The sequence below is a fragment of the Arvicanthis niloticus genome, chromosome 4 (assembly GCF_011762505.2).
Source record: "Arvicanthis niloticus isolate mArvNil1 chromosome 4, mArvNil1.pat.X, whole genome shotgun sequence".
NCBI lineage: Eukaryota > Metazoa > Chordata > Mammalia > Rodentia > Muridae > Arvicanthis > Arvicanthis niloticus.
In genome coordinates, this window is record NC_047661.1 from 99,630,424 (window position 1) to 99,650,011 (window position 19,588).

At 36.4% G+C, this 19,588-nt stretch overlaps 1 protein-coding gene across 3 annotated transcripts in view; it reads left to right on the plus strand.

Moving 5' to 3' along the window:
- The window catches only part of Arhgap29 (Rho GTPase activating protein 29), a 62,174-nt gene that overhangs the window by 17,160 nt on the left and 25,426 nt on the right, over positions 1 to 19,588 (plus strand). For 2 of the 3 annotated variants that reach the window (XM_034500163.1, XM_034500164.2), the window contains exons 2-6: positions 1,565 to 1,801; positions 9,558 to 9,692; positions 17,318 to 17,414; positions 17,727 to 17,799; positions 19,045 to 19,093. In XM_034500163.1, the coding sequence (XP_034356054.1) occupies positions 1,597 to 1,801; positions 9,558 to 9,692; positions 17,318 to 17,414; positions 17,727 to 17,799; positions 19,045 to 19,093 (559 nt within the window). In that variant the 5' untranslated portion in view covers positions 1,565 to 1,596. Of the gene's footprint in view, positions 1 to 1,563; positions 1,802 to 9,557; positions 9,693 to 17,317; positions 17,415 to 17,726; positions 17,800 to 19,044; positions 19,094 to 19,588 lie in introns of those variants that run through there. The other variant, XM_076933198.1, reaches the window with a different exon arrangement.

Genomic DNA, 19,588 nt, shown 5'->3' on the forward strand with positions numbered 1-19,588 from the left:
ATGGATATATTAGAGAATTGTAATTGGGACCCAAAAATCTATTATGTGGTATGAATAAATAATAATGTCTCTTACATATAACAAAGATATTATTATAAGAAGCTTTCTATTATTGATTTCATGGAGGTCCTTGGTTGTTCTATCATTATGAAAGTATCCAAATACTTGCAGCATATTTGGGAAACTTTTTAATGATGTTTGAGCTAATTCTCCACCACCCCTGGCCCCTTCTTTTGGTTTTTCCAGTCAGGGTTTCTCTGTGGAACTCTGTAAACCAGGCTAGACTTGAACTTAGAGAAACACCTGCCTCTGCCTCCTGAGTGCTAGGATAAAAGGCGTGTGCCACCACTGTTCTCCTATTGTCTGGGTTTTGTTTTTGTTTTATGAAACAAGGTCTTTCTACATAGCTCAGGCTATGCGGTCCAGGCTGACCTTGAACTCACAGAGATCTTGCTGTCTCTGTCTGGGGAGTGATAGGATTAAAGGCATATGTCACCACTGCCTGGCCCTCCTCTGTTGTTTCTTTTCTGATTCCAAGAGATACAACCAAAATAAGGACTTTCAATTTTAGAACAGTTAAATAAAGATAAAAAGACAAAAGATTTGAGTTCCAGTAAATTGGAATTAGATGTCTTAACAGAAAACCCTTTTTATTTTGTGATCTCTTTTAGTCTTCACATGAGCCGATAAATTAATTGAATAGATTGCCTACATTTGGAAAATGTTAGAGCTGAGATTAAAATACAAGTTTTTCTTATGCCAAGTATTTGTTTGTCCAGTCGAGGTATGTGAGATTACTAGACACTCTTAATCTTCTTTCAACAAAGAAATATTCTTGACAATTTTGGATAAGCTAGATATATGTGCACGGATATGCAGTCTCAGAAAATTACTCTAATTGAACTAATGTGCTGAATGGACACTTCTGTATCATTGTCTCATCTAACTCTGACAGTAATCTCTGCTGTAGGTGTTGTCAGTATGTTTTCCTTGAGTGAGCATATCACAGTGAAGAGATGAATTAACAGCTTGAGGTCACACAGTAAGTGGTAGAGGAAGATTTTGAAAATATGTTTCTCAAAGTGTGTTTCATCTTTAGTTTTGAAGGCAGTTCTGTGAAGGGAAAATATGACTGTCACTAAGTGATGCTTTGGAACTGTCTTTACAATAAAAAAAAAAAAAGGTAAAATTCTCTATCGTAAGAATTAAAGTGGTTGTGAGCACAAATTTTAGCATTAAGGTTTATCTAGGATTGAACTTCAGTTGAAAGGAATATAGAGGCATTTCATTAGTTGGGAATATAGAGGCATTTCAGCCTCAAAAGCTCGAGTTCTTTGCATTGTGAAACGAAAAGCTTGGTAGGAGCTTGCACATCCCAGGGATTGCTTATCATAGAGTTGTCGGAATTGCAGACACTGAGTGGCAGCCGCTGTCATTAAGCTCAGTGTTTCCTTATCTAGAACTAGAATGCTGAGGTGGGCTGGGGGCTGGTGGTGAAACCTAGTATGATATTTCTTGGCTGATGTGCTGTTTCCCCCTCTCTTTTGTTTCTTGTCCCCTTAAGGATTTCAGATTTTCTGACTGTTAAATGAGAGGATGATTGCTCACAAACAGAAAAAGGCAAAGAAAAAACGTGTTTGGGCATCAGGCCAACTCTCTGCTGCTATTACAACTTCTGAAATGGGGCTCAAGTCCGTAAGTTCCAACTCCATTTTTGATCCGGAGTACATCAAGGAGCTGGTGAATGATATCAGGAAGTTCTCCCATATGTTACTATATTTGAAAGAAGCTATTCTTTCAGGTTTGTCAACTTTTCTCAGTATTCTTACTGGTAGTTTGTACAACTAAGCGCCAACCCAGTTATGTGTGTCCCATGACAAGAACGGGCCGTTCCTCACTACTTACTTTGTGACTTTCCCCAAAAATGTTAAATGTGTACAATGTAAATGTTTTTGTAATCAGATAACAGAACAATACATAATAAAAGCCTTGTTAAGTGTGAGAGGACAAGAGCACAAAAGAAAAACTAGTTTTGGATTTTGAGCAGAGTTGAGTATATTTTACATTGGTATACTTGAAAACACTGAAATCTAAACACTCCTGGTACAGATCTCTGAGAAGCAGACTAACATATGTAATTTACCTGGCTGGCACTTTAGTCTAAAATTTGCTTTGCATATTCTTGCCAAAATTTAATCCGAAATGTACATCTCTGACTTGACTGGAGAACCTGTCTTTCAGCTATTAGTGCCACCTTCATGTCCACATTTGACATCAGTGACATGTAGTGCTTCAGAGACATCTGCCTCTTTAGTAATAAACACTGGTTCACAGTGTCATCTCTAGGCATAAGGATCTCTGGTATATGAGGCTTCTTGGGCCTTCATAAACATTTATCAGATTTCAATAAATATGTTTGAGCATATAACTAAAATGTTTATTTCCTAAAATGTCATCTTTATACGAATATTTTTCAAACATAACTATAATTTTCAAGTTGAAATTCCCAAAATAATTGGATTGAAGTGGAGGGTTCAAAATTTTAGTAAGTTTTCATCATATATTGTTCTTTTGAGATTGTGTAAATGTTAAAGAAGTTACTCACAATCCTGTTTATATTTAATAGTCCATCTGGCTATGGGTGATTGAATGGCAGTAAGCTAGAAAGATACCCTAAATGCCTTACTATACTCACAGCATCTCAACAGAACAACAAACCTGCCACTTATTCAAAGAAGTATGGCTTCATAATAAAGCTTTGTTTTTAACTAGATTACTTTTAACTTGTTATTTTTGTTCTTTTTGATGTATACTCCATTACTGCTTGAAAGGCTATTTAAAATAATATTTTAGGTAATAAAGTATTTACCTCAGCTTATAGTAGGGTATAGTTTAATGTTAACATTTAAGTTTTAGTTAAGAATTGAACTAGAATTTCTTTTGGTATTTTTGGGGAAGAAATTTATATTCTTTCAAATCTACATCTTATATAGTTATCCTTTATTTTACAGATTTAAAATGATATTTTAAAACAAGTTGTATCATCTTTTATCTTAAATAAATTTATGAGTTTCAGTATGTAAGTAGACATAGACAAACCAGAGACTAAGAAGATTCTCACTGGTCCTCAGTGAGAAAAGAGAAAGGTGGTTATAACATACAGAAGGAGACTACTCTTTGAAATTAAAGGTTCACGTAACCCAGCAGTAGTGGCACACTCCTAGATCCAGCACCCAGGAGGCAGAGGCAGGCAGATCTCTGAGTTCAAGGCCAGCCTGGTCTACAGAGTGAGTTCTAGGACAGCCAGGGCTACACAGAGAAACCCTGTCTCAAAATAATAATAATAATAATAATAATAATAACAACAACAACAACAACAACAAACCCCCCCCCAAAGCAAACAAACAAACATGGTGGATAAAGTACTTGCCTTACATGTATGAAAATTAGAGTTGGATGCTCAGAACCCGTGTAGAAGCCAGGCAGACTCAGTGGCTACCAATTATTCCTTTCAGGAAAGACAGGATAGGATAGTAGGGGCAAGCTGGCAGGCTGGACAAACCACAACTGGTAAGCTGTGTTCAGTAAGATACCCTCAAAATGGAAAGAGCTCAAAAAAGATACCCAAGTTCAACTTGAGACCACACACAGCATGCATATGCATGTGTGCACCCACAAGAAGGAACGTGTGCGAGCGCCTGTGGAGCAAGAAGCAGTGGAGAGAGATTGAAGCTGAAGCTGAACATAGCTCAGTGAATTTATCCACAAGTTTTGTGATGCATTTTTACAAAGTATCCCCTCCTTTCCCAAGACTGATTTTATGACAAATTCTACTACATTTGAAGTTTCCTAAGTAGAACTATGAAACTAATTTTAGTAGTTGAAGAACTGGTGATTATCAAAGACTTCTGTATTCCTAACAGATAGGAAATACATAGTCTCATTCATGTGTTCTCTTTCCTCCCCCTTCCCTCCCCGCCACACACTGGTGCAAGTGTTCTAGATGATTCTCGACTTACAAATAAATGAACCCCTTAAAGAAAGAGATCTGAGGCCTGGATCCTTAGTCTGCCTCAGTTAAGTGCTAGTTTGGTGACTCTTCCGGTACTCATAGCCAAGGTGAGGTTCCCCTGTAGCCTTACACAAGTAGCGGGTGTGAAATTTTAAGTTTGAGATTTGTATCTAGTATCATTAAGGTACATTACTAATAATTACAGGGATAAATTATGCATCTTACATTAAGGAGCTAAAGATACTCACTTTAATTTATATGTTTAATTGTGGATTAGAATATATGTAATGTAAAGCCTAATTCAGGTCTATAGTTGCCCCCTACCAGGAATCATCTGTTCTGCTTTCCAATAACAAATTCACAAATGTTGGTCTAGTTTAGCAGTATTTTTTAAAATAAAAGACTTACTTTGTTTGTGTAAGTTGTTTTGCCAGTGTGTAATGCTGCATGTATCACGTGCTCACAGAGACAGAAATGGGTATAGGATGCTCGTAGATCTGGCATAAGATTTTTGAACTACTTGATGGGGGTGCTGGGAACCAAACCCAAGTCCTCTGTAAAGAGTATCAAATGCTCTTAACTGCCAAGCCAACTCCAGCGTTTCATGAAGGAATTTTAAAGTATGCCTTTGTAACAAACCTCTGGAATCTGAGAATTTAGAAATTTAAAACCTTTAGTTACATAGAAAGAACACAGCACAAAATTGCTAGTTTTTCTGCTACTTCATATTTGGAAGTATAGAAAAACATTATAAAATATATTCGAAGGAAAAACAGGTTTGATAATTCTTGTAACGTTCCTTTTATTTATATAACACATTTTAAATGGACTTTAATAAGAGCTTACCATTTCCTTTGTTCTTCTAGTTGTTTTGTTTTGTCGTGTTGTGCTCTTTTGTTTGAGAGTCTTACCGTGAAGCTCAGATTGGCCTTGAAGACTAGTGTCTCCTCTTTGGGCCTTTAGTACTAGGGATGACAAGGCTCCTTACCCCCATTCACTTTCTCTCTTCTCCCCTACCCTTACCTTTTTTGTTTTTTGTTTTTTAAACAGACAAAGATGAAAGATATATTGATACATATAAAAAGATGAAAGTTTATTATGTAAACCACATAGTGTAGACTCCCATTAATCTATAACTTCTTTAATCACAAGGCAGTTTATCAGAGAGATTCAGAACCTAAACACAGGTCTGTAATCTCTGGACTTGGGGAGCTGAGGCAGGAGGCAAATTCAAGGTTATTATGTAACAAGAGCCTATCCCAATAAATCAGCTGCAGACTGTCAAGCTGGCACCCCCGCAGCAGCCCTCATTCCACTTCTTGCTGGTTTTCTGTACTCCTGAACCAAGGAGATGCTAGCATATCTCTGGATTTTTGTTTATTAAGTAAGTCCTTACATATAAAACTCTCCGTAAGTGCTTTAAGTCAGCTGTTACTAGTTTTAGAGTTCCCAGGTAGCTAGCTAGTAAGTTTGTTTTGTTTTGTTTTGTTTTAAAAAAAAAAAAAAGGCTGCTGTACCTCAAGGTTCACAGTTGTCCTGTAAATTCAGAAGTCATCACATGAAAGTAGAGGTTTGCTGCTTGTAAGTTCTGATGCTTTTTCCTTTGTTGTTTTGGTCAAGCTGAATTAACAAAACCATTTTTTAAATTGGTCAGTTTTTCTTTTTTTAAATCAAGGAAAACACCATGATTTTTTTTTCTTGTATTCACTCAAGCATTTCCATGAAGTGTTTGCAGTATAAACACTGTGGTATTGTGTTAATGGCTGAGAAACAAAAAGTAGAGCTGGCTAATCTGTTTTCACTTGATAAGTTGAATGTAGCAGAAAATGAACGGCACTAATGGGTGAAACAATACAGTAAAGTGCAGTGTGCCACATTGACGGGGAAACACCCAAACATCGGGATACTATTTTACTGTTGTAGAAAACTAGTTAAACTTGCTTATATTTCTATCTATAATATCTTTGTAGTATTAAATCAAAGGCAGACATTACATTTATAAGGTGGCTATGTACAAAATTGCTTTGTATTTAGTTATAGTACTAACTGATACTAAATGTAAGCTGTCAGATACAGAAATATTTTAATGCAATGTACTCTTACTTGATTTCCAAGTTACTTACTAATATTGATTTTACAATAGAATTAAATTCAAACTTCACTATTTCTTTTTTATTAACCAAAATATTGTGGGACCAGGTGAAGCATATCTGTTGCTAAATCTCTGTGAAGTGTATCTCTCTTCAAAAGACATTTCGTGTGAATGACTTATAGATTTACTTGTAAGGATCTTATTTGTAAGCATGAAGACAAAGGCAGTTTCTTGTTTATTAGTTGATATTCACAGCAACCTTATGAGAAAGGAAAAGGAGATACTCTTATCAATTCTTTTTTACTGATAATGAACATAAGTTCCAAAAGCCCAGCATTTCATTTCAAAGAAGTGGCAACCTGGATTGGTTTTCCTAACCTGAGTTTGTAGGTTTCTACCATATGTAGACTCCTCAGCCTCTTGCTTTGACTAATTGAGCCACTGTTCTTTTGTTTGTTTGTTTTTGCTTAGTTTGGTTTTTGGTTTTTGTTTTTGTTTTTTTTGTTTGTTTGTTTTGTTTTGTTTTTTTTTTGAAGGGGAGATAACTTGGTGTAGCTTAAAGGAACCATTTCAACTGCTGGAAGTTTTGAAAAGTTGCCAGTTGCATGGTGGGATAGGAGAGCTTTTCTTCATAAAACTAACTGGAGGTAGCTTTACTATAAGGGAAAGAATGTTTGGTATAAGCGAAACTTGTTTTCTTTGAACACTTCCTGTACAGATAGTGGAAGGCTTGCTAATTTTGTGAAGTTCCTGGTGAAGTTAATTATCAGGCTATGCTAATGTCCTATTATGAATCATTGTGATCAGTTTTCCCTTTAGATTTTTGTTGATTTATAGACTTTTTTCAGAAGTGTATATTAAGTCACATGGAACTGGAAGTAGAGTACAATTTGAGGTTTTATGAAATGTATTTTAAGTAACTCAGTTACAACCTTTCAGTATGTTCATTGAGAACAACTTAAATATCTGTTTAAAGGGCTTCTTGTGTAAGAATAAAGGAAGTTTAAGTTGGTAAACCATTTATGTTGATAATTACTGCATGTTCTACAGTATTTAAACAAAAGCAAAACAAAAAAGCCCTCTAGAAGGGAATATACTGAAGTTAATTCTTAAAGAGAATAGTGAGTTTTGACTCACAGTGGATGATCAGTTAGCCCCCAAGGCTCTGTTGTGTGAGATGGCACAGCACAGGATAATGGGAGTGTATGGTAAAGAGAAATTGCTCACAGCATCACATCAGAAGCTTCAGAGCAGAGAAAAAAGATCTGGAGTCTCACACTTGTCTTCCATGGCTTTCCCTCGGTGTCCTGTAATTGTTCACTAGCCTCTCCTCCTAAAGCAGTGGTTCAACTTTCCTAATGCTGCCACCCTTTAGTACAGCTCCTCATGCTGTGGTGACCCCCACCACAAATTACTTCATTACTACTTCATAACTTTAATGTTGCTACTATTATGATCTGTAATGTAAATATCTGTGTTTTCTGATGGTCTTAAGTGAGCCCTGTGAAGGGATCATTAGGCTCCCAAAGGGGTCGTGACCCACAGCTTAAGAGCTGCTATCCTAAGTCTCTGTTCTTTCCTAGTGTTGCTGTCCTGGAACCCCTTTTAACAGAGAGCCTTCTCGTCCTTTCATCTCTTTCTTGATAGGGCTGTTAGTATAAGGGAATGGTTAATGAGATGGGAGAATATTTTTGTTTTTTTATCCTGAAGATAGTTTTTCTTTATGGTTATTATCTTTCATTGTAAAAAATACTAATGTAATTATGAAATAACTACAATTTTTGTTATTTTTAAAGCTATGTCAATAGAGACAATAAATAGTAAGAGTATGAATTCTGGAATTATATACTCTGGGTTTAAATTTTGGCTCCACAGTATAATAAATAAACCTGATAAATTTGGTGTGTTTCAGTATTTTCATCTGTATAATGAAACTCTAATAAAATTGTGGAACATGAAATTGGACAGTATTAAATATTTTGAAACAGTATTTTTCTCTAAATATATTGTTTTGTAGGAGGCAGGGCATTGTTTTTGTGTAACTCTGGCTGTTCTGGAACTCTATAGACCAGTCTGGCCTCAAACTCAGAGACCTGCCCCCTTCTGCCTCCTGAGTGCTGGGATTAAAGGCCTGTGCCACTCTCCCTTTTCACAATAAAAAACACTTTGATTGAAATGCTAAGTTACATGGTCACAAAGTTACAGATGTTGTAGGTGGTGTGATCTGCACATTCTAGCCAGAAGTGGCCTGGGCCCAGAAAGAACACTGCTAAGAATATCAGAACCGCTGTAACATTTGTAGGAGTAGGTAGAAGTTCAGGCTTCTTTCCTGTAGTCAATTTTTCATCATAAACAACTAATTGAACTTTTGTAAAAGGCCAAAAATTCACTAAAAGATCTGTGTATCTTATAAGTAAATTTATCCCAATTTTTAAAATGTGTGCATCCAATGATGTTTCTTACATATGTACATGTAGGTTACTTGTTTCTAATAACTAATGCAGAGAATCAATTCTAATGTGGAAACTTAACTTTGTTTTAGGGATTTTGAGTTTGTTACCATGTATATTAGGCGACATGAGACAGGAATTTAGTTGCCTTGAAAAGTCTGGAGAGCATGTTTAGACTGGGAAAAATGAAAAAGTAGTCTTAAATTGGCCACATTGTAATAGCCTTGAAATCCTTAGGAGGTAGTGGTGGTGGTGGTAATGGTGATGATGGTGGTGATGGTGACTGTGCATCTGTTTCATGGGCTGGAGGTCTGAGGACAACTTTGGGGAGTCGATTCTCTCCTACCTTTATATGGGTTCCAGAGATTGAGTTAATTTGCCAGGCTCTCAGAGCAAACACCTTTATCCATTGATACATCCCACTAGTCTGGTTGTAGGTTTTGATTTTTGTTTTATTTTGTTTGTTTTGGGGTTTTTGTTTGTTATTTTTTGGATTTTCAAGACAGGGTTTTTCTCTTATGTAGTCCTGGATGTCCTAGAACTCATGTCAGACATCAGAGACCAGGCTGGCCTTGAACTCCAGAGATCTGCCTGCCTCTGCCTCGAGTGCTGGGATTAAAGGTGTTCATCACCACTACCTGGCTTAGTCCTTTAGAACAGAGTTACACATACTGGTGCGGCTTTCAGATGCAATGCAGAGCTGAGGGTGAGCTTGAACCTTACTGAACGTCTGCCTCCACCTCCCAAGTACTTGGGTTACAGGCATGCCACCACCATGTGGGCTCCTGAAGTCAGTAATGAATTAAGTGACAAACGGTTTTCTGAAAGTACTGAAGAAATGGTTTATAATTGTAGTAATTGAAAATAGAACTGAATATATGCTGGGCAGAAATCATGGAACCAGTGCTTTCTACTCAAAGTATCTTCATGTCTTTTGTAGCTTAGATTTCTAGAATTCTATACTAGAAATTAATTTTTAATTTTTCTTGTTTTTCTTTTAAAGACTGTTTTAAAGAAGTCATTCACATCCGTCTGGATGAACTTCTTCGTGTTTTAAAATCTATAATGAATAAGCATCAGAACCTCAATTCTGTAGATCTTCAGAATGCTGCAGAAATGCTTACCACAAAAGTGAAAGGTAAGGAAGGTTTATTACGGGTGGGCCCGGCCACTGAGAGTGGAAGGATCCAGTGACACCTTCACATTTCGGGCCGTACTGACTGTAGCCACCTATTCAAGGCATTGGTTAAGGGTGGGCCACTGGGGGTGGAAGGATCCAGTGACACCTTCACATTTCGGGCCGTACCGACTGTAGCCATCTACTCAAGGCATTGGTAGGATTTAGCTGAAGAAGAATTTTGTATATTTTGATAAACACCTAAAGATTTCTTCTCTTTAAAATAAAAACTGTTAGGCTAGAAACAGCTCAGTGGTTTAGAGCACTGGCTGCTCTTTCAGAGGTCCTGAGTTCGGTTCCCAGAAATCACATAGTGGCTCCCAACTGATCATGATGGGATCTGACACCTTCTTCTGATGTGTCTGAGGACAGCTACAGTGTCTCATATACATAAGATAAATAAATACATCTTTTTTTTTTTTTAAGAAAAAAAGCTGTTAGACATGGTAAAAATTAAACAGCCAGGGTTTACAATTTTAGTTTTGTGCATGAGTTCATCCCCCTTTAAGGTTGTTTGTTACTGCCTGAAGATTCTTTGCCATGTGAAGACAGTGGTGTTGGAAAATGGTCATTTGTAGTGACTCCAAATGGAGAAGGCTCAGTTTAATATGTGAAAATGAAATTGCAATTTTAATTTTATCAGGTATTTGTGGAGATATAGTATGTAAGAAAGACTGAATGAAGCAGTTATTAGTTTAGGAACTGTGAGGAATAATGCACTAGATAAAAACAGAAGGTGTGAGCTTGAGTAGAAGTGGGATGTGGGAATTGCTAAGGGCCAGGGATGCTTGAAAATGAAGACCTCTGGTCAGGGAAGGAGGACCCCAGTCAGAAAGAGAGGACTGACAAGAAACTGGGGTCAAGGAAGAAAGACAAACTGGAGGAGTGTCTGCCAAACGGGGGGAAATCATGGAGTTTCAGAGGTGCAGGGTTTTAAGAAAGAAATGGGGGGAAAAGTGTTTATCAGAGTAAAATGTCACTGACAAGACAACATGGCTTCCGGTAATGACACCATAAAAAGTGGTTAGCAGTGATGTGTGGAAAGTCAGAGGCACAGTAATCTCCTGCCAATGGTGAAGGACAGACTTACCAGAAGGAAAGGTTACTGTCCAGAATTTTGCAGGTCAGGTATGGTCATGAACTGAGCTGTCAAGGAAGCTGCAGTGTAGGTGGGTCCCTGTATGAGAACTCTGGATGTAAAGAGCCTGAGGACAGTGGTGAGATGCTCATATTCAGAAAGGACAAGGGGAAGGCAGTGTCAGGATAAGGCAGAAAGGAAATAAAAGCCTTGCAATAAAAATGTAGCCTATATCCCCCCCCCCCCACATCTCTTTTCTGACTTAAGTCTTTTCCTGTAAAATAAGTAAGTAAGTAAGTAAGTAAATAAATACCTTTCCTGTTTGTGTGGTTTCCTTTTTTTCTATTTGAAGCACTGAGAGGGAAAAGGTACTTTAGACAATTTTAAGTGGGAAGCAGGGGTAGCTTGTTCTGTGACTCTTAAAAATGTGCTTAGTAACCAGATTTGTTTTTAAGGGGATTGTTTACAAGCACCATTTAACTTCACTTAGATAGGGAAATTTGTGTCTATAGATAGTAAAATTTCCATGCTTGGAAATATCGACTTAGTTCAATTGTTGTCAGTGACTATTGTGTGCAGTCAGGATGTCCTGGGGAAGGAGTGCACCAGCATGTGGCTGGTGTCCACATTCCAGAGACAGATCTCAAGAACATGGGCTCCAGCTGCCTCCAAGAGCCTTTTAACCTTGAGGTAAAGCAATCTTTTAAATAGTATTTCACACTATGGCTGTCTTATACTCAGAATTATTGTCACTATGTTACTTTGGTGTTGGATGAAGGTGGAAAGACGAAGATAGGCTTGATTTGTTGGTGGAAAACCATTTCTGTAGGATTCCCTGGAAACCAGAAAATGTTAGAAGGGTTTGCTTTTTTTTTTTTTTTTTTCCTTTTGTTCTTGAGACCCTCCTAAAATAGAGTGACCTGCACAGTTGAGGCTAAATCAGTTTATTTAATAGCAATTTAATTTTCAAAACCTAAGAAGGCAAGATATAGGTAGAAATCATCTCTGAATGTAGGAGCCAAACAGTCTGACTGTGTTGATACTTGCCATCTTTGGGCAGGGAGTTCTTGTTTTCTTCATTTTGGGAAGAAACTTCAGGAAAAGCAGTTGTGTGGGATCAGAAAGCTGTAGGAATGGAGGAGTTATCTAGCTCGTTCTTACAGTCCTAGCCCCTAATTACATTTTTAAAACAGCAGTGATCTGAGCAGCTATCTTGTTTTGGATGTATTAACTGCCAAATTCAGTTTGCAAAATTGCCAAACTGCTCAAAACAAAATTAAAATAAAATAAAAAACATAATACAGAATAGCTTCGGGGCTGTAAAATCTGGTTGGTTGTATTGCCACATCTGGTTTTTAATGTAAAACAGAATCTTTGTTGCTTTTTTTTTTTTTTAAACTGTAAACATGGAATTTACCTTGTAATAACTTTAAAATAAAAATTCTTAGCTTTCTCCCATTCATCTGACAGTGATTTGTAGTTCCTGTGTCTCTTTCTATTTCCAAACAGGAAGTTCAGTTGACAAAATATTTGCAATATGGTAAGAGAGATACAGCCTATTTTTGAAGCAGATAAAGACATCTTCAGACGTCAGTAATTTATGATGTACTTAGTATTTTCAACTGTTTAGGTCAGTTTTATTTGTAATATAAATGAAAATGTGGTTTTTAAAAATATCTATATATTTCCCTGTATTCATAAATTGGCAAAGAGAAAAAGAAAAACAAGCCTTAATCACACAAAGAAAGATGTTAAAGCCTCGTCTTTCTGTTCTGCAAACCTGATTTTTCAACATGTAGCCATTCATTTTAGTCCCGAAATAAACAGTGATTGTCACTGATTTCTGTTGAATCTTTCTAAAAACATATCACACGCACACATATAAGCAAACACGCGTACAATTCTCCGTTTAACCCACTTGCTATATAAATGATAGTGTTCTACTTCTTGCTCATTTGTCTGTACACAAAACGTTTCTCAGTTCTTTGGCTTTTGTTTGATATTTTTTCAAAGCTGTTTGGTGATACATAATGTCGATGTGCTATAATTTAACCAGATCATTCCCAGTAGATGTTTAAATTATTTTCTGCTGATGCTTCTTTGCATAGCCAGGTGAATTCCTAGTAATAACTTCGGTGTTGAGAGAACTTGTGTTTGGGATATTGTCAGGTACCCTCTGATACCCTCTCTTAAGCCCTGCCCTCTGATAGTATGAAAGTAGCTGCTTTATTCACTTCGGTCAGCAGTGCTAGCTATCAAGATTTGCTACTCAGGTTCATAGTAAAAACCTTTGTCTTAGGTAGTTTGATCTGCATTTTCTCCATTTTGAGTGCAACTGAGTATGTTTCAGGGTCATTTGCACATCCTTTTATTTGAGTTGGCTTATAACCTGATTTTCTCTTGGTGTTTGATATTTTAAAAATATAATTAATTTGTAGAAACTGTCTAATATAAGCTCTTCAATATAGTTTATAATTTTACTTTTTTATTTTTATTTATTTTTACACTTTAAAGTATCAGTCCTTTTATGTGTGTTTTGAGTCTGAGTTATTAGAATGGCCTTCTATACTCTGAAGTTTCACCATTCTCTAGCTCTTTTTTCCTAAAGTTTTTATGGAATCATTTTTAAGTTGAAATCTTAAAATTTAGAGAAACAAAATGTGTTCTGTTAAAGGAGTCACAACCCCTTTGGGAGATGCATATAAGATATCCTTCAAATCAGGTATTTTCATTATGATTCATAACAGTAGCGAAATACAATTATGAAATAACAATGAAAATAATTTTATGGTTGGGGAGTACCACCACATGAGAACCTTTATTAAAGGGTCTCAGCATTAAGAAGGCTGAGAACCATTGGGTTGAGAAGGCCAGTAGCAGTAGGAATGATAAGGAAGAAAACATTTTAGAAGCAAAGTCTGAGCTGAGCCGTGTATAGGAAACAGCAAGTAGGAAGTAGAGGAAGCATATGAAAGAATGTAAACTCTTTCAACTCTGTAAACGTTGGTCTGCAACGGGCAGACAGCACCGGGACAAGTACTTCCTTGGCAGTATGGAAGTGAGGAAGTTCTGTGGGGTTACATGAGGTATGGAGGGAGCAGCCTAAGATGAGAGCTACTGCATTGCAGCCACTATATCCACTCCATCCTGGACACTTCATTCCATCCTTGATAGGCTACTTTGCATGTAAAGAAAGTAAATGTAGATTGTGTCAACACTAGAAGTAGTCATGGTCAGACTTGAACCCATGTCTGAAGCTCCAAAGCCTTACTTCTTCCAAGAGTTCAGTTTTCACTGATGGAAAGCTGGTGCTGAGAGTGCTGTTTGACTGATAGTGTTCAAGCATCATTTAATTCCCACAACTGTTGAGATTATAATTGTTCCCACTTAATAAATGAGGAAACTGACTAAAGATGTTAATGTTTATATATAGTCAGGGACAAAGCTAAGACTCAGCCTACGCAGGCTGTTTGTAGAACCTGTCTTCTTTAGGAGTCAGCACCAAGAACTGGGGGACAAATGGGGTTTTATGGGCATGCAGGCATTTTACTCTTCTCTGGATGGTCTGTAGCTTCCTTCAGCAGAGTGTTCACCCAGACATTTCCTGGGAATTACAGACATTTAACTACCTGACGCTTTATAGAAAAAGTTAACATTGAACCTGGGTAAAAAAGCCCAATCTTGGTGAATTTGAGAGAAATTATACTGAAAGTTAAAACAGTCATTACCTATTATAGAGACTTGGTAGAGAAAATGGAAATTAGATTGGATAGTAGCTTAAGAAGAAACATAGTAAAACAAAATTTTTCTTTCACACAACAAAGATATTTGAACATTTTTCTAGGAAAAAATGTTAATTGAATGAGATCTAGTGAAAGAAGGAAGGAGGAAGAACAGTGCTGGTTCAGGGTTCTGAAGAGACAGAATGTATGGAACAAAAAGGATGGGACCGCATTAGGAATAAGAGTGGCCCTGAAGGGGAAGGAAAGGCATTTACGGTAATCTCATTAGGTGACTGAAAGACAAGAAAGATGGCTCAAAAGAATTACCTTTTTATTACTTACAGTCATTATAATAATTATTTGTGTCTCCTAATTGTGTTTAATGTCATAAAAAGACATACCTATGGGAAAGGAAAAAATGATTATAAAAATTAGGATAGTATCATAAAGTACTTTCCAATGAACAATTAAAAGTAGTTTTATTGAGGTCTAATTGATAGACAGCAAGCTCCTCTTACTTTAATGCTACTTTTTATAAATGTTGCTGCTGCACATTCTTGTGACACAGTCGCCAGTCGGGATAATGCCTCCCTGTTAGGGTTCCTCCCTCTACCTGTGTCTTCCTCTCCTTTACAGATTCTGATGTTTTGTGTGTTTATTTCCATTCTGTTTAAAGTACTAATTTCACTCTTTGTATTTGACCCATAGGTTATATAGCAGTATGCTATTTAATTTCCAAGTATTTAAGAACTTTTTATAATTTTTCTGTTAATTTTAATCTGATTCCATGTAATCAGAGACTGTATTTTGAATAATCTGAATAGTTACGCTTATTGAGAGGTAGCTTATGTCCCATAATATGGTTGTGTTTCTAAATATCCACTTGCAAAGAACTCGTGTCTTATGCATTTTGCTTCTGGGCAGAGTACAAAATGTCTGTCTTGCTAGGTTGTAGTTGATGGTGTATCATTCGGAATTTACTATCCTGCCTTATTTTATGTTTTCTGTCACTTATTGAGAGTAATAGTAAAATATCTGTCACTGATAATATATCTATTTTTTATTGTGGTTATGTCAGTTTTTGCTTTGTGAACTTTCCAGCTCTATACATTTATAAATATATGTACACAAATATATAAAATTTTTATGTCTTCCTACTTAACCAGACCTTCAGTATTATGACATTTTAAAAATACCTCTAGACATGTCCTTGGTTTGGAAATCTACTTTGTGTAATATTAGGCAGTAAGCTAGGGCAATTGCAAGCTTATGGTTAGTTTCTTGTTTGCAGAGTTTACTGCATTTTAGCTAGGTATAGTAGCACACACCCAGGGGGGTGGGGTGGGTGGGTCTCCATGAGTTAGAGGCCAGCCTGGTCTTTGAAGTGAGTTCTGGGATAGCCACAGCTACATAGAGAAACCCTGTCTTGAAAAAACAACAAAAAAAGATTGCTGCCTAATAATCTAATATCTTTAAAAAAAAATAGTGTGTTCTTCAGTTTTGTGTAGGTTTTTGTTTGTTTGTTTTTAGTTATTTCAAGCAGAAGTGGAGTCTGTTTCTTCAGCTTGACCAGGGAAAATGTCTAGAAATATTCTTAAAATTGTTTGCACTGACTGGTTCTTAAGTTTTTGTTTTGTTTTGTTTTATGGGACATTGAGAAAATTTTGGTGAAAGGTAGGAACCTAAGTGCCATTACCTCATAGTCTGCAGAGGCAGATCATACACAGTTCTGGCTGTGATTTCATGCAGAGGCAGATTCATATACAGTTCTGGCTGTGATTTCAGGAGTTCTTGCTTTCTAAGCATATTTGCATATTTGAGTCAACTTCTAAAAAAGTACAGACCTATGAAGTCTTTGGTGATGGAGCTATTTTTCAAACTCCAGCCAAGATGTAAAAGGAGGGTGGCTTTCTAGCTTCTCAGTCGTCCTTTGTAAACACACTGGTGCTGGAAGGGACCAGCTAGCTGCTTCTTACAGAGTAACATGGCTCGCTTAAAGAAAAAAGGCCAATTCCAACTTCAGAATTTGCCTTGGTAAATTATGTCTTGGGTTTTATCAATAGTACACAGAAAGAAACTAAAATAACCTTTTCAGATTTTATTTCATAATATTCAATAACAAAATGCAAATGTCAGAATATCCCTACTATAAACAAAACATTTGTCAGTTAACATGTACTTCAGATCCCAAGAGCCTGTTAAGAGAAAATAAAACTATGTGTAATTAGGATTTTAACTTTTCTAAAATACTGGGTTTTTAACGTGATGCTATGTCATGTGTTTTATGATATGCAGAAGTATCTATGACTCCGGTTGCTGATAGCTTATATTAAGCTTGTACTTCATAGCAACTTATAACTTATATTAAGCTTGTAACTCCATAGCAATGGACCAGTATCTTTAGTTCTTTTTTAAAATGCCAGAGAACAGTAAGTTTAAAAAAAAAAAAAAAAAATAACCCAGAACATTCCATAAAGAGGTCAGGTACAGCTTGGCCTCCATGACTCCAAGACTGATTTCTCACTGAGTTACCTTTTAGATGTGTTGGATTATGTAATGCATATATAATGGGCTTGCAATCCCAGCTACTTCTTTGCAAATTGATGCTTTTGCATGATTTCCTTAATAAAGAACTTAAATGTTCCTTTCAGTTTGTATATTAGATTTTAAGTTTCTGAACCCCTTCATACTTTGAAGCAATAGTGATCAAAGGCGTAAATGGTTTTGTATAAATCTAACGCTCAATGTGTTTTCCTCCACTTACTCCAACTAATCTCTGCTTGTAGCTGTGAACTTTACAGAAGTTAATGAAGAAAACAAAAACGATCTATTTCGAGAAGTCTTTTCCTCCATTGAAACTCTTGCATTTACCTTTGGAAACATGTAAGTGAAGACTGTCGTTGACGTCAGTGCTCCTGGATGCCTTAGTAAGAACATAGAGTCCATAAGTCTGTAGGATAGAGAAAAACAAACTCTGAGGCAGTGTCACATGCCATCGCAGCTTGGCAAGAGCTACCTTCTCGGTTGCTTTATTGACTGTATTCACAAGTCTTTGTAGAGCCTGTGGTTTGTGTAATAAGAATCCCAGGTGTTTCTTAAAACAGTTTATTCTAGATGATAGATTGACAGTAAGAGACCAAGCAGTGTAATGATTTGTCTTTTTATTTCTTTGCTTTTTTTCACCTCTCTGGACAGCCTCACAAACTTCCTTATGGGAGATGTAGGCAATGATGCTATACTACGACTGCCTATTTCTCGAGAAAGTAAGGTAGGTCAATTTTTTTTTTTTAACTTACTATCACAACTGTTTCCTGACATTGATTTTAGTATATTCTGACTATAGATTACCCTATCTTTTGAGGCCAAACAAAGCAGATTAGTTAATTTTATATATGGTCAGTGTCTGGAGCAATAATTTGGGTATACTTTTCTAAGTGATACTGTATTTTAAAAAACACTCTGACTCTTCATGAATCTATGCTATGTGGTCCAAAACCTTTGAGAAGATTTTTTTTTTTGCTGGGGGTGAGGGCAGGTGGATATATGGGTGTGGGTACATGTTCATATTTGAGCTGGTGGAGGCCACACATGAGCCTAGAAAATAGCGTTCTATCCCCTTTTTTAGAAAACAGCAAACTAAGCTTAGGTAATTCTAAATGTATAGTCCAGTATGCCTAATAGAGCTGAAAGGTGCTTCTGATCCCTTGTGCATTGAATCCATAAACCCAGTACTGCCCAATCACGTAGATCAGATTTAAGTATTTAGTCACACGCTTTAGTCTCAGCACTTGGGAGGTAAAGGCAGACAGATCTCTGTGACTAGCTTGGTCTACATAGTGAGTTCCAAGCCAGCCAGAACTTCATAGTCAGAGCCTGTCTTCAAAACAACAACAACAACAAACCCAAAAATCAACCAAACAAAATTTATTTAATAATTATGATATTTTTAAATATTGTCTAATAGATGTAGCCTTTACTTAATATGGTTCTTTAATTTAAATTGATAAATAAAATTAAAAGTTTATTTTCTAGCTGATTGGCCATATTCCAAATGTTCAAGTAGCTACATGTAGCTGGTATATGATTTTATATATATATCATACAATATGCATGGCATTTCCATTATCACAGGAAATTGTGCACTAAGCTGAAAAGACAGGTGTAGCTGTGATAAAATGATAAAAGATGGTCAGGCACTCTCTCAAGCTTGCAGTCTCTTTAAGTTTGTAACTGCTTCTTGAACCTTTTCAGATTTGTGAAATTTGAAGTTTAATATGGATTCATTGATTTTTACCTAATCAGATTAAACAGTTTGTTTATTGTTGAATCTTGGGAACTATAATTCTTGCAGTGTTATGGTATTTAAGCAGACTTCTTAGGCCTCTGAGTTTTAAATACTTGAAATTCTTGGGGAGGAATTATGTCAGAATAATAAAATCAGAACAGAATTTTGGAAGCAGTGATTTGTTGTTCTCTGCTCTAATCTTGAATTTGTTTTCTTCTATGTCTTAAGTCTTTTGAAAACATTTCTGTGGACTCAGTGGACTTACCTCAAGAAAAAGGTAAGTGTTTAAGATTTTATTGAACATTTTGTGTTTTCTTTCATTAAGTATTTTGATATACTTAATCTCTTTGTGCTTTATAATCTGGGATATTCATTCTTGATGTAAATATAGAGAGTTTTACATATAAAACATAAACCTTGTTTGAGTAGATGATGTGATAATATAAACTTATCATAATCACATACAGATTGTAGCTCCACAAATAATAGAAGTATATATGAAGGTAAAACCCGTGGGCTGGAGTGGCTCTGTCTGAGATACTCACTGCTCCTGTAGAGGGCCCAGACCCGGAACCCAGCACCCAGTGGCAATTCACAACCATCCGTAACTCTAGTTTGTGTGATCTGACTCTTGCTTCTGGCTCTGTGGGCACCAGGCATGGATGTGGTACACAGACATACACATACAAGCAAAACATAACATACACAGAAAGTAAAAGTAAATACATTTTTAAAGATAAAAATACAATATAAATTGAAGCACAAACACTGG